The sequence below is a fragment of the Gopherus flavomarginatus genome, chromosome 7, assembly GCF_025201925.1.
Source record: "Gopherus flavomarginatus isolate rGopFla2 chromosome 7, rGopFla2.mat.asm, whole genome shotgun sequence".
Lineage (NCBI taxonomy): Eukaryota > Metazoa > Chordata > Testudines > Testudinidae > Gopherus > Gopherus flavomarginatus.
In genome coordinates this window covers 17,551,785-17,565,987 of record NC_066623.1, presented here as the reverse complement: position 1 = coordinate 17,565,987, position 14,203 = coordinate 17,551,785, and the positions used below count along the sequence as shown (strand labels likewise).

General features: G+C 42.5%; 1 protein-coding gene and 1 long non-coding RNA gene across 4 annotated transcripts in view; one reads left to right on the top strand and one right to left on the bottom strand.

Moving 5' to 3' along the window:
• LOC127055578 (uncharacterized) overlaps positions 1–10,929 on the bottom strand; it is a 433,156-nt gene extending 422,227 nt beyond the window's left edge. For 2 of the 3 annotated variants that reach the window (XR_007775515.1, XR_007775514.1), the window contains exon 1: positions 9,541–10,929. Coding sequence is in view for 1 of the 3 variants with exons in the window: in XM_050962756.1 (XP_050818713.1) it covers positions 9,741–10,923 (1,183 nt within the window). In the remaining 2 variants the exon portion in view is untranslated. The remainder of the gene's footprint in view (positions 1–9,540) is intronic. The other variant, XM_050962756.1, reaches the window with a different exon arrangement.
• Positions 1–14,203, top strand: part of LOC127055702 (uncharacterized) — a 102,312-nt gene that overhangs the window by 4,381 nt on the left and 83,728 nt on the right. The gene's annotated exons all lie outside the window — the stretch shown is intronic.

Here is a 14,203-nt window from a genome sequence, read left to right as displayed (position 1 = left end):
CAAGAAATCCACAACAATCATGCTGATAATAAACCATTTAAGAGACTTCAATTGAATTACTAGTAATTCTAAAGTGCCTCAATATTGCATATGGATTAGTTTAATTTTTATGTAAATTCTACCCCTGCTTTAGCAAAGTCTAATTGTTTAGCAGCGAATTAGGCTAAATTATTTTCATTTATTTTTATGTGGAATTCTTATTGCTGCCTATAAGGGCTCCATTGCTAATCAGTTTTTTTTCTTTGTATTTTTTCCATAGAGAGATTTAGATACAAAAGTCTATTCTATAAGCTATGGAACATGCTGCATTCTGGGTCGGACACATACTTCATTCAGTAGTAAAATATACCAGTTCAGATCAAAGAGATAAATACCTGAAATCATTGACAAACTGAAAGGAGCTCAGAGAAGACCAACAAAAATGATCAAGGTGTTAGAAGAAACGATTTCTGAGTAAAGATGGGCTGATGATTTAGATTTTTTTTTTTTTATAGTGCCCTCAGTAAGGTTTTAATTTTGGGGTGGTTTGGCTCTAGGTTCTGTTTGATCCAAATTGGTCCCATGTCTGCAACAAGTCTTGACCAAATGATGATTAGCAAAGATACAGTAAGATCTACAAGGGATTGAAGGGTGTAAACACTGTGCATGGAAAGGATTTGTTTCCAGTTAAGGAAAGGGGCCAGAACTCGTCATCTTTTGCTGGAATGGGAGAGTACATGGTTTCACTGGTCTTGGGTCTTTGCTGCTTGGTGTAATCACTTAATGCAAAGTATTAATAGTCTGACTTAATAATGTTTGGGCTTCCTTTACACAAGGCCAAAAGATTATACAAGTTGCAAGGCAGTGGAGAATCAGGCCTCCATGTATCATATCTTCTATCTCAACAATAGATGGAGCAGAAATTAAAAAACATTAAAAACGCATGACAGGGGTGGGAGATAAGCCAAACTATACAAAAAATGTATTCTTCTGTTAAGTTTGGTTTAGACAGATGGTAGGCATGCTACTGAAATGATGATCTCTTTGGTTCACACAGATGGCATACAACAATGTATAGTGAAATAGATGTCCTGTAAGTGAGTCCAGTACGGAGGGTGCATCTTTATTCTTTAAAAGAACTCAGTGTTATCCATTAGAATTCATCCTATTGGGCCAGAGGAATAGGGACAGGATTCTCTTTTCCTTGCTTGGAATAAAGAAGCACAGAATATGCAAAGTGGATCTCTCAACATGGCCAATTGGAATGTCAATTAGGTGCAGAAAGTCAAAGCTAAAGAGACAGAATGGGGTGGGGAAACTCACTTAGTAACAAGATATCAAATTAAAAGTCTCCCAGTACTGTGTATGTGTGGGGCGGGGGGAATGAGCCTGTGTATAAAAAGTGAAAGTGAGAGCAGTTTAATGAGAGACAGCATAATGGGATCACAAGGGTACAAAGTCAAAACGTTTCTTAAGAGTCAGACATCAAAATCCATGAATACAAATGATCAGTATGATTAATAGGACCAAAGCAAGCTGGGTTAAAGTAAACAAGATTTTCCCCAAGCCAGCAAGCATTCAGAGCACAAAGCCATGGTGAGGGAATGTTGGGAGGGTCTGTCATCTATCTGAAGTACTAATGGACTCCCCATTACTATACTGTCTGAATATCTTGCAATGTATTTATCTGTGAAGTAGAGAAGTGCACTTCTCCTGATTTTACAGATGGGGAATCAGTGGTGTAGCTAGGTTTTTGGCTTAGGGAGAGCACAAAACATAAAAAGGCGCCCCCCGCCTTGACTCCCCCTCTGACCACGCCCCCTTGGTTCCCCCTCTCTGGCCATGCCCCCAGACCAGACCCCCTCCCGCTCACCTTCCCTCCTGAGCTTCCAAGCCAGCCTGCCACCCCACGGCTCCTTCGGCTGCGCAGTGGGCAGCGCAGGCTGGCAGGCGCGGCTTCTGAGCCGGCCTGCCGCCCTGCGGCTCCTCTGGCTGGGCGGCTGGCAGGTGCCGCATCCTCACCTGCCGGCCTGAGCAGAAGCAGCTGCTTCCGCTGAATCCCACCAGCTATGCTACTGACTCAGCTGATGTCACAGTGAATTTTGTACAGAGTAGGGAAGTAAACCCAAGGTCCACAAGTCCCAGGCTGCTACTCTAACCATGCAACGATCCTTCCTCTCAGCCGCTTATGATAGCAACCCCTGTCATCTCTTAAGCAGAGCTGTTGCAACATGTCTGTGCCCTTCCCAGCACATTTTCCTGGAAGGTTAGGTGTTGCAATTCTGCTCTTGGGCAGAGGGAATTGCAGGACCTGTCAGGCTCCCTGAGGGACACAGAGAACCTTTCCTACCCTACATAGCAATAATTCTTTCCGCTTCTACAGCATTCTTCATGTGAGCATCTTCAGAAACTCTGGGCCTGATGCTCTTGTCACTTATTCCAGTTTATCCCTAAGCTAACTGCACTGAATTTGGTGGAATTACCCCCGATTTACACTAGCCCAATAAGTCTTGCAACTCTCCTGCATAGTGAGGTTTATCTGTCTATTTTAAGTGGCAAGTAGGAAAAAAATCAAACTCTGATTGGTTTGCCTAATGCGTCAGGGCAAGTCAGTGTCAGAACTCACTACAAAACCTAGGACTTCAGTCTCCTAGGCCCCTTGTGCTATCCACTAGACTAAATTTCCTTCTAAAATATAACACTGGCTCAAACCCAAATGAGTGAATGTATTTAAGAGAAAGAGGGAGATGCAAAAGGGGGAATCTCTATGATTTTTGAGGACAATTCAAAGGTCCATATAAAGTTCATTTAAAGAGGATAGTATTGTCTCAAGCTAGATATATTCAGATTTATTACCTTCCAGATTAATTCAAAGTAGTGTAGATAGTTGACGTTACAGTAGAATTTTGCTTTTGTGATTATATAATTCTGTCCCATTTAGTTCCCTTTCTCCCTATTACTCCAGCATTTATAGATGCCAGTTCCCTCTCAGCTTTCCCTTAGCATCAGTCCACTAGTTGTTTTTATTTGATCTCCTAAAGCTGTTATTCAGAATTCCTTTTTCTGTTATTTTGTTGATACTTTGAATTTTGTAAGGTTGCTTGCTGACAAATTGCTTAGAAACAACAAATAAATGCCACAAAGCGTTGACACTGACAGTTGATCCCATGTTATAACATAGATCATCTGATAAAATCATAGACCGAAATAAGTGTGCTGGTAGCATTGGGGCCACCGGGTTGATGCTCTGGAACGTTTGTAACGTGGATGGGAGGAATGTGCCAAAGGAAAAGGAAGTAACTTGCAATATGGAGACGTTTAGCCCTCTTATGAGAGATTAAATCTCCATCTGCCAGCAAAGCCCTTGAGTCAACTCAAGAGATGCCAGATGAATGACGAGTCACTTTGTATCCTAAGAAGTCTGCTGCACAGGCTAAACACCACTCCTGGCCTCAGGCTCCATAAGCCTCAGCTGGCTTGGGAGGCAGGAATCAGGACCAGAAATCAGTTCTAGGTCTTCAGCTGGCACTGTAGGTCACAGCTAATAGGTCACTGTGCCAGGCTATCAGAACACACTGTGATAGTAACTGGTTCAAGGCACAGGCTTCCTGCAGTTTCTAGGAGTTTTGAAATTAGACTGGCAAAAAGTAATTTAATGTTTCTAGAGCTCATGGGCACATGCTATGTTCAGGAACTGCAAGCAGCAATGAGAATGCTACTGGTGAAGCAAGGTGAGGGCTCGTTGATGAATGGCATGTTGAAGGTGCTATGATTTCCCATGCACAAAGGGCAAACATTAGGGGGCAAGTGTGGTACCTGTCATTTACGTACCTTTGTTTTCTCCATAATCAACCTTTAAATTTCTAAAGTGTCTACCTGTCTAGAGAGGCAGAGGGAGAGCTGATGCATCCCATGCTGAGACACTATGTTCTCCCAGGGAGGCTTTACGTTTGTTCTTTCATGTGTAAGAGCCCAGGCTTGCCTCCAGAATTCGTATGCTTTTCTGGACATGTGCAGCAAATTTGAATGACTGTTTTCTTTTAAATGAATGGAAATAACAAAACAAATTGCTGCTCTGTTTGACTTCGGTGGGAGGTTTTTGCATAGATTGGAGAGCAGAATTTGGTCTTTAATTTATCCTGAAACAAATCCATAGCCACCCAAGAACTCTGCATTGTATTTATGCTGTACCTTGCCCGCACTATTCATATCTTCATGCCATCAAGAGAGACTTTAGATGCTATTACTTAAAAGCAATTGCCCTCTAACTTGAACTAAAGGAGAATCTTTAACAGTATAGCTCCAATGAAACACATGTAATCAGTTCTGATTCCATCCAGTGGGCATACACACATCCCAGGTTATTATGGTATTTAGTTTGAGCGCCCAAGGTGACATACTGGATTGAATGATGAAATCATCTTACCTTCATTTAAGTCCAAGGAGCTCTGTCAGCTAAGGGAGTGGCCCATTGTATTTTATAAAACTACTTTTTATATTTGGAGATCCAAGTTCCAATCTTATGCTGTAAGAGACAATGGGTTAGTACCTGTTTGTGACCATCTCAATACCACCTCGTGCTCTGGAATGATTAGTGGCCTGTCTTTAGGAGATGCCCAGGACTAGAAGGACAAAGGCAAGAATGATTAGCCAAAATATGGCTGACAACACTTTCTTCCATTTCTGGTACCCCAAACAATTTCTGCACTGATTCCCCACCCCTCCCTGCTCACATTTCTCCTTCTCATTTTCAAGCCTACTCTGCCCATGCCCACATCTCTGCTTTCCTTTCATATGATGTCGTCTTCACTCCTCCATGTTGTCTCTACTCTCCTCCTACGCTTCACTTAGAGGCTTTTTTCATGCTATCCCCTTGGCTTGGAACACCTTCCTACTTCCCATCTCGTCATCCTCAAATCCCCCTTCTTTTGTGAAGGCTCCTTATACTGCTCTTTGTTGACACAGCTGAGCCTCCTTGTGCATGTCCTGTTGTCGTGTTTGTCTCAGTGAGGCTACAAACCTTTTGGTACATCAACCCTCCCTCGCATTGACACTGTTCTGCACAGTGTACAGAGACAGTACCGTATCTTAAATGAATAGTATTTGTATGTAACTTGTTCTCTTGGCTTTGTTGTTTTGTTTTTGTTTTTTCCTTTTTTTTTTGCTTTAATTATTTTAGTGATAATACAACATTTTAAATGCATTAACCAAAACAATGTCAAGGGATTTTTACTTCAGTAAATGTGCCAACAACAATCATTGCTAATTCTTAAACAATGGCAACAAAATAAGTGCCTGGCTGCTAATGATACCTCATTTGTATTAAAGATGCTTTAGTAGAAGCACAATTTCAACAATTATTTCAAATTGTGCTTACCTGCTATGTCAGATTTTGAAATCAAAGTACATGCATGGAAAATTACAAGCTATTTTACTTTACTCAGCAGTGGTACAATAATTCCCAAAGCCCGCATTCTTTGGAAGATCATTTCAGAAGATTAGGTACCTGTAGTGCAAATTAATAGTATGAATTACGTTGATCCTGAATTCAAATCCTTTGAATATGGCATTGGGCTCCAGTTAAAGATATTAGCCAATCACAAGGGAGGTATTTGAATTTCATCTGTGTTTTATTTTCTTGATGTGAGTTAACTTGACTGTTGGTAAGTTTTGCATTTTGTTTTTAGGGCAAGTCCTGAGGCAGTCATAGTGAAAAGGAGCTCAGTTATGCATAACCATGTTTAAAGTGCTGCCAAGTGTAAAGCTGGTTGAAAAATGGAATGTATTCCATGGGAAACATTGGGGAAAATATTCCATTTTGGAACAAAAAAGTAGAAATTTCAAAATTTCCCACAACAGGGAAAATCTGAACAAATTTTAAAAACAACGAGGAGTCTAACAAATTTATTTGGGCATGAGCTTTCGTGGGCTATAAGCCACAAAGACTCCTCACTGTTTTTACTGATACAGATTAACACGGCCATCCCTCTGAAACCTGAACAAATTTTGTTTCACATTAATTGAAACATTTTGTTTAAATTACACTTAGAAACAAAATTGAGCCTGGGAGCCCAACCAGCCAGCTGGGTTTGGGATGAATGTGGAGCTTAGAAGCTCTGTGAGCCAGGGAGCTGAGTTTCTCAGCACTTTCAGGGTCCCTGCTGCACATCAGAGAGTCTAGATCTTGAGAGCTCTAGCTAGAGCCAGAGCTGTCAGGATCCTGGCTCCAGGGTAGGGAACCTGGAAGCCCTGAAAGCTGTGGGGTCCCTGACCCTGTGTCAGTCCGTAGAATGAGGCTGGCTCAGAGCTACGGACTCTGGTGTTCCTGGCTTCCCAGCAGTAGGAAACCAGGCAGCTGTCCAGAGGTTGTCAAAAGCTCATCAAACCCAATACCTTTTCTGAAATATTTCAGTTACTGGGTTTAATGAATTCTGACAACATTTTTTCTCTGAACACAACTGTTCAGTGAGCTTTCCTGTGATCCAAAATAGCCTTTATTTTAGTGAACATTAGAGCTGCATCAATGCTGTGATGATGGAGGTGTGTGTGTGGAGACTGGTTATTTGTACCGCTCTGAGAACAATGGGGTCCTGGCATATGACTGGGGTCCCTAGGTGCTACCACAGAACCAATAATAAATTGTATTATTTGAACAGTCACAGCCACACCAGAGCTGACCCTGGTAAACCCAACCTCGCTCTCCATATCTTCAGTAAGATGGTTATGTATTTATTTGCCTTGGGCTTGGAGAGAGGGAGAAAATAAAAATAAACAAAACCAGCCCTGAAGGAACTGAGGGAAGGAGAGGTGACTGATTTGCTTTAGGATACTGTAATGCCAAGGGCATATAAGGACCTAGATAGATAAGCAGTCTTGAGCTGCCGCACTGCTATCCAAAACTCCTGCCTTCTAGCAACCCATAGTAAATGGACTTGGCAAAAAGGTGTGCCATGAGGGATGGGACCTGTATGCCACTGCAGTAAAAGACCTTTAGCTGGCCCAGATCAGCCGACTCATGCTTGCAGGGCTATAAAATTGCAGTGTATACATTTGGGCTTGGGCTGGAGCCCAGACTCTGAGACCCCAAGATGGGGGGAGGGTGGCTCCAGCCTAAACCCAAAAGGAGCCCAAGCTCTGTGAGCCTGAATCAGCTGACCCAGGCCAGCTTTTATTGCAGTGTAGACATACTCTTAGGACTTAACTTGGAAGCGCTCAAGGTTTTCAAAGACTCTAGCTCAACCCTGGAGTTTCAGCACTGAAGCTCAGGCCTCTTTCGACTCCTTGAGCTAAAGAAGCGATTCTGTTCTCTGGTAGTCATCGTATCATCCATCTAGACTAGCCACTGGAGAGGGATGTGACATACAGTCTCCCAGTGGGTTATATTTCTCATTGTTTCATTGAGCTTAGCACTGGGGCCTCAGCAGTAGAGAGCTCAGCTGTGTTCCTCCTCCTCCTCCAGGCCAGCTTCTCTACTATCAGAGCTTGGATGAGGGCCAGGCAGCTCTCGATATTCTTATTATTTTTTTTTACTTTTGCTTAAGAAGCAAGGTAAATCACAGTGCAGTTAAAACATCAGCATCCCAGGCTTTGTCAATACTGTCTTTTGCTTGGAGTAAACATGTGTAAGGGAAGGGGGATTCCCCTTTCTATCATAGGCACTTCTATAGTCCCCCCCATTACCACAGAATCTGAGCATCTCACAAACTTGATAATATTTATCATCATACCATTGCTGTGATGAAGGGAAGTACTTCAATCTCTATTTTATAGACGCACAGATAGACTTGCCCAAAATCACACAGAATACTTGTGGCAGAATAGGACCTGGGTCTCCTGAGTCCACAGCTAATACCCTGGACCCCTAGACTATCATTTTTTTGGAAAGGCCTGATGGTTCTTCGCCAAAGTTAGGATTTGTTAGAGGGCCCGTAAATCACTTTGTCATTCTCCAAAGGGCCAAATTGTGGTAAGTGTTTGGAAAGATGCCAAATGCCTCTCCACTAAATGAGTGTAGGTACACACGTGGGTGTGTAGTCCTGCTCCAGGTGAGACCAGCCTCGTTGTGCGCGAACAGTTCTTGTAACTAGAAGTTTGCATTAGGGAGCTCAGCACAGAACCCGTTCCTGGGTAAGAAAAACTGACTGCTTGTGTCCTCCTGATCCATAGGCTAGGTCATCACTTGCATTTTCTAGTGCACGGGGCCATAAGGATCAGACTTGCCACAAGTTTTTTGGAGAAATCAGAATAGGGTTGGTCTGTTTTCTGCTCCATGCTCTCACTGGCAACTGTGGGATTTTTGGTATGAACATCTCCTGCCAAATATTGATCCTAAATGCACCCACCCCTTAGGGCTGTTAATGGGAAGCTACGTATGTGTATCAAGTGACTAGATCCCTCAGGAGCGAGCCCTTTACATATAGTGCCTGACTTATTGATCAGCCTTTCTTTTTACAGCCACAGTTTTTCTGGCACAAATAATGCTGCTCTACAGCCAAAATGCTTCTGAAATAAATGTAGTCCAACTTTACTAATTCTGGGTCACTGAGAACGAAAATGATGCTTAAAATTGTTGATTGGCTCTAGTTTTCAAGATATGCTATTGGGTCAGTATATACAATCCTTGACTTGGGAATGGCGGAGGATAAGTGAGTTATAAAGGGAAGGGATCTCAGTTTAAACCAGACATGACTAAAATACATCTTTGACTGGATCTATGAATAAATCTATGGCTGGGTTTGGACAGTACTTGCTTTTTAGGCAAAACAATGAATGATGCAATCTGAAGCTGGTATTGCGTCATACATGATATGAATTGCATCATGTTAGTCCTAGAAGTCATGGATGATGCAATCATAACAAAGCTTACATCACTCTGCTGAACAAATTGCCCTATATCAGCTCTAGAAATCATACAGTGTGTGCTCTCTTATTTGTCAGTGTTTGATTTTGCAAAGGGACACATTTTCTGTTTAGCCAAAGTGAGCAGAGATGCCTCGTACTTGTGTGAAGAGTGCAGATAACTTCTGCTATGTTTGTGGCGAAGTGACTTTTGCATCACAAAAGCACAGTATGACCACTATGGTTAAGAAAGCCTATCACCTTTATTTTGGCTGCAAAACTGGAGATCAGGACAAGAGGTGGGCCCCACACATATGCTGCAACACTTGTGCAACAAATCTTCGCCAGTGGTTGAAGAGGAAAAGGAAATCTATGCCTTTTGCAGTGCCAGTGATTTGGAGAGAGCCAACAGATCATACCAGCAATTGTTACTTCTGCATGGTGCCTCCAGTTGGGAAAGGTGTGTCAAAGAAGAAAACGTGGACTGTGCATTATCCAAACATTCCATCAGCTATACGCCCAGTACCCCATGGAGAAGGACTGCCGGTTCCTTATGCACCAGAATCATTCTCACTTGAGTCAGACGAGGAAGAGGAAGAGGATGAAACTTCTGGTCTTGAACCATCAATGTCACAGGACCCACATTTTCTCCCATCCTCCTCCTCTGAAGCACACCTCATTACACAAGGTGAACTGTAAAAGCAGCAAAGAATCCTGTGGCACCTTATAGACTAACAGACGTTTTGGAGCATGAGCTTTCGTGGGTGAATACCCACTTCCTCAGATGCATGTAATGGAAATATCCAGGGGCAGGTATATATATGTGTGCTAGCAAGCAAGCTAGAGATAACGAGGTCAGTTCAATCAGGGAGGATGAGGCCCTGTTCTAGCAGTTGAGGTGTGAAAACCAAGAGAGGAGAAACTGGTTCTGTAATTGGCAAGCCATTCACAGTCTTTGTTCAATCCTGAGCTGATGGTGTCAAATTTGCAGATGAACTGAAGCTCAGCAGTTTCTCTTTGAAGTCTGGTCCTGAAGTTTTTTTGCTGCAGGATGGCCACCTTAAGGTCTGCTATAGTGTGGCCAGGGAGGTTGAAGTGCTCTCCTACAGGTTTTTGTACATTGCCATTCCTAATGTCTGATTTGTGTCCATTTATCCTTTTCCGTAGAGACTGTCCAGTTTGGCCGATGTACATAGCAGAGGGGCATTTCTGGCATATGATGGCGTATATTACATTGGTGGATGTGCAGGTGAATGAACCAGTGATGGTGTGGCTGATCTGGTTAGGTCCTGTGATGGTGTCGCTGGTGTAGATATGTGGGCAGAGTTGGCATCGAGGTTTGTTGCATGGATTGGTTCCTGAGCTAGAGTTATTATGGTGTGGTGTGCAGTTACTGGTGAGAATATGTTTCAGGTTGGCAGGTTGTCTGTGGGCAAGGATTGGCCTGCCACCCAAGGCCTGTGAAAGTGTGGGATCATTGTCCAGGATGGGTTGTAAATCCTTGATGATGCGTTGGAGGGGTTTTAGCTGGGGGCTGTATGTGATGGCCAGTGGAGTCCTGTTGGTTTCTCTCTTGGGTTTGTCTTGCAGTAGGAGGCTTCTGGGTACACATCTGGCTCTGTTGATCTGTTTCCTTATTTCCTCGTGCGGGTATTGTAGTTTTGAGAATGCTTGGTGGAGATTTTGTAGGTGTTGGTCTCTGTCTGAGGGGTTAGAGCAGATGCGGTTGTACCTCAGTGCTTGGCTGTAGACAATGGATCGTGTGATGTGCCCAGGATGGAAGCTGGAGGCATGAAGGTAGGCATAGCGGTCGGTGGGTTTTCGATATAGGGTGGTGTTAATGTGACCATCACTTATTTGCACCGTGGTGTCAAGAAAGTGGACCTCCCGTGTAGATTGGTCCAGGCTGAGGTTGATGGTGGGGTGGAAGCTGTTGAAATCATGGTGGAATTTTTCCAGAGTCTCCTTCCCATGGGTCCAGATGATGAAGATGTCATCAATGTAGCGTAGATAGAGAAGGGGTGTGAGTGGACGAGAGCTGAGGAAGCGTTGTTCCAGGTCGGCCATGAAGATATTGGCATATTGTGGGGCCATGCGGGTGCCCATAGCAGTGCCACTGATCAGTATGCCAATATGCTAATATCTTCATGGCCGACCTGGAACAACGCTTCCTCAGCTCTCGTCCACTCACACCCCTTCTCTATCTACACATATATATACCTGCCCCTGGATATTTCCATTACATGCATCTGAGGAAGTGGGTATTCACCCACGAAAGCTCATGCTCCAAAACGTCTGTTAGTCTATAAGGTGCCACAGGATTCTTTGCTGCTTTTACAGATCCAGACTAACACGGCTACCCTCTGAAAGGTGAACTGAATGACCTTGTCAGGGATTTGGAACTACCCAAGAGTAAGGCAGAGCTGTTGGGCTCCAGAGAACAGCAGTGGAATCTCCTGGCAGGCTATCAGGGCAAATGTAGCCCACCAATGCTTGCAGACTATTGCTGGACAGTGACAAGAGATGCTCCACTTAATGAATACAAGAGACAAGCCAAGAAGTGCCGAGTAGACACTGAATAGGACTAAACTATGTACATAATAGTTTTTTGCCTTTTGTTTCATAATAAATTTTATTTATATAAGCCTTTTGCTGATTTTTAAAGTGTTACATAAACAGGACAGGTGAAATATTATCATGTAAAGCAACCATAAACACATGAAAAGACTAGGTTTACAATTTATGATTAAAACTCTACTATCTACACAATATACATAGACATAAAATGTAAAAACTTTAATATCTTAGAAACAGTAGCCAATCAGTTGTTTTAATTGTCCTATTTGAATTCAGCACATCAAAATACATAATAAATATCACATTTTATCTCTGAGGCAGACGACTTCTCAAAAATTGTAGACCAGTGTAACTGCAGCCAAAATTGCTGTCTGGATTTCTACCCACCTACATCTCAAGGAGCTGAATATCTAAATGGCACAAATTTCTCCTGTGGATAATTGCAGGCACAAAATCACACCAGCAAATGATCTGCACCTGCAAGCTGGAAATGCAGAATGGGAGGCTGGCCTTTACAAAAATTAGCCCAGAGTCTGCAAAATCCTTTAGGGAAATCTTTGGGAGGAAAGCAAGGTACTATTACTCGAATGCTAGTTCTTCCCACATGCTGATCTCATGTTTTCCCATTATAATATATTTGTGCAAGGATGCCAGAATATGATTCTCCTTAATTTTGTTTGTACTGATAACAAGAAAGGCCCCCATCACTGAATGTCCTCTATAAATGACTTTGTTCTGCAGGGGAGGGAACATGCTGGATTATTTACCCTGAAGCACCTAGTTATTCCACTATTTGTTCCCAGTTATTCCTGACACAAAGCTATTCCAATCTGAGCCTGCTCAAACAAAACAAATAAACATCACAATATTGCAATTTGCCCTTTAACAGTTTCTAATGATAAATGCTTCCAGAGAAGAAATGAGCCATTAGTGTTTTGATATTGTTAGCTGATTTCTGCAGAGAAGACTCCTGTATTTTGCATGGCTCATCTCTTGGGAATTTTGAATGGTCATTTTAAATATTGCCAATATTTCCCACTGTGGGCCAAGTGCAAAGCCTGGGTGGGTTGCTCAGGGTGCAAATTTCCACTGGGTTTAGCCCAATACTTTTGAAGTGCTTTATAAAAGTTTCTGATCTGATCAATATTAATTAGATCAGCTAATCAGCTCTTAAAAAGCCCATTGCCTACAGAGGAGAGGATACAGGACTTTTTTTCTTATGGGAAAAGTCATAGTATTTACTACCACTAGGATTTCATAAAAATGTATAGTGTTCTACAGAAATAATTCTAAAAGCCAATAGACTAACAGGGTTCTGCTTTCTCTAGGGATTTATTTATTTATTTTTATTTTCCTATTGAATTCTATAGCAGGGATATAATTTTCTATACAAATCTGCGAGCTGGTTCAAGACACCCATAGAGTTCTCATATCCAGTTCATTTGTGGAGCACTTGTCTCTAAGGGTTCCTGCTCCTCCAAATCCGTACAAGATCTTTGTAGGGAAGACAGTGTAACTCGCAGTCCCCTGAAGAAGTTGCTGGTGGCATCTGATAGTCCCTGTAGAGCTGGGAATTATTAGAGGTGAATACTTTGATTCATGACCCCCAGGGGAGGATCAGCAACTCATGGTTTCCCATCACAAATACCTTAGGAAGTAGTTAATGGGGAGTGGAAGTTGGGGTATGGCTTTGCAAAGAGTTTAAGGGCAGCTCTGGAAAACTTTCTTGAAAATACAGAATCCAAACCTAACATATATTTAGTTCAGTCCAGGGTTCTTTGCAAACCTGCTATGCAGCTGGTTCATTAAGCTGTTTGATTAATCGTCAAAACTCATGCCAGGTAGCTACACGAAATTGGTTGGAAAAATCATATTTTTCCCCCAGGAGAATATTGAATGAGAAAGCTTCATTTGAAATGTTTGGGTTTTCCTACCAGAATTTTTGAACAAATTTGAAATAAACAAAAAGCAGCTTTTAAACTAACAAATACAAAACATATCAACATTGTAGGTCAAAACAAAATGAAAATTTTCACTTCAAAATTTCCTGCGGGAAAACCAATTTTTTCTTCAAACTGATATTTTTTCCACACAAAACGTCAGTGTTGATGGAACCATATTAGTGGGTGGGAAAACTTTTTGCATAAATTTTTTGAACATCTTTAATAAATATTATCCTTATTGTACAAATGGGGAAACTGACAAACAGATGTTACTTGACTTGCCTAAGATCACCCAGCAGAGTCATTCCCCCCAATGTGTTTTTTTGGCGGGAGGTAAGAGGGGTCGATCTCCTTCCTCTGAAATGCCAAGGATGGCCATGTTTGGCACCAGCATTCTCTCTGATACTTGATTGGCTGGTTCTTGCTCATATGCCCACGGTCTAACTGTTCACCATAGATTGGGTTGGGAAGGAATTTCCCCCCCAGGTGAGACTGGCAGTGACCTTGCTAATTTTTTTTTCTACTTTCCTCTGCAGCATGTAGATGTGGGTCCCTTGTCAGGATTAGCTGAGTATATCTCATTTAATCATTTCCCTTCCTTGCAGGGTCCTCAGGCACTGGCGCACCTTGCTGCCCCATATTGTCTGGCTGTGGCATGTAATACTCTAGTGTCCTGTGGGCTGTAACACTTTGGTCTCAGTTCAGCTTTGGGTTTAGTGTGTGAGTGGTGGTGGTGACCTGTGAGACACAGGAGGTCAGACTAGATAATCTGCTATGACTCATGATTTCATCTCCCCATGCCCCAGTTTCTGCGCTGCAAAATGGAGATAAATGATCCTGCCCTCCTTTCAGATCTACACGCACAA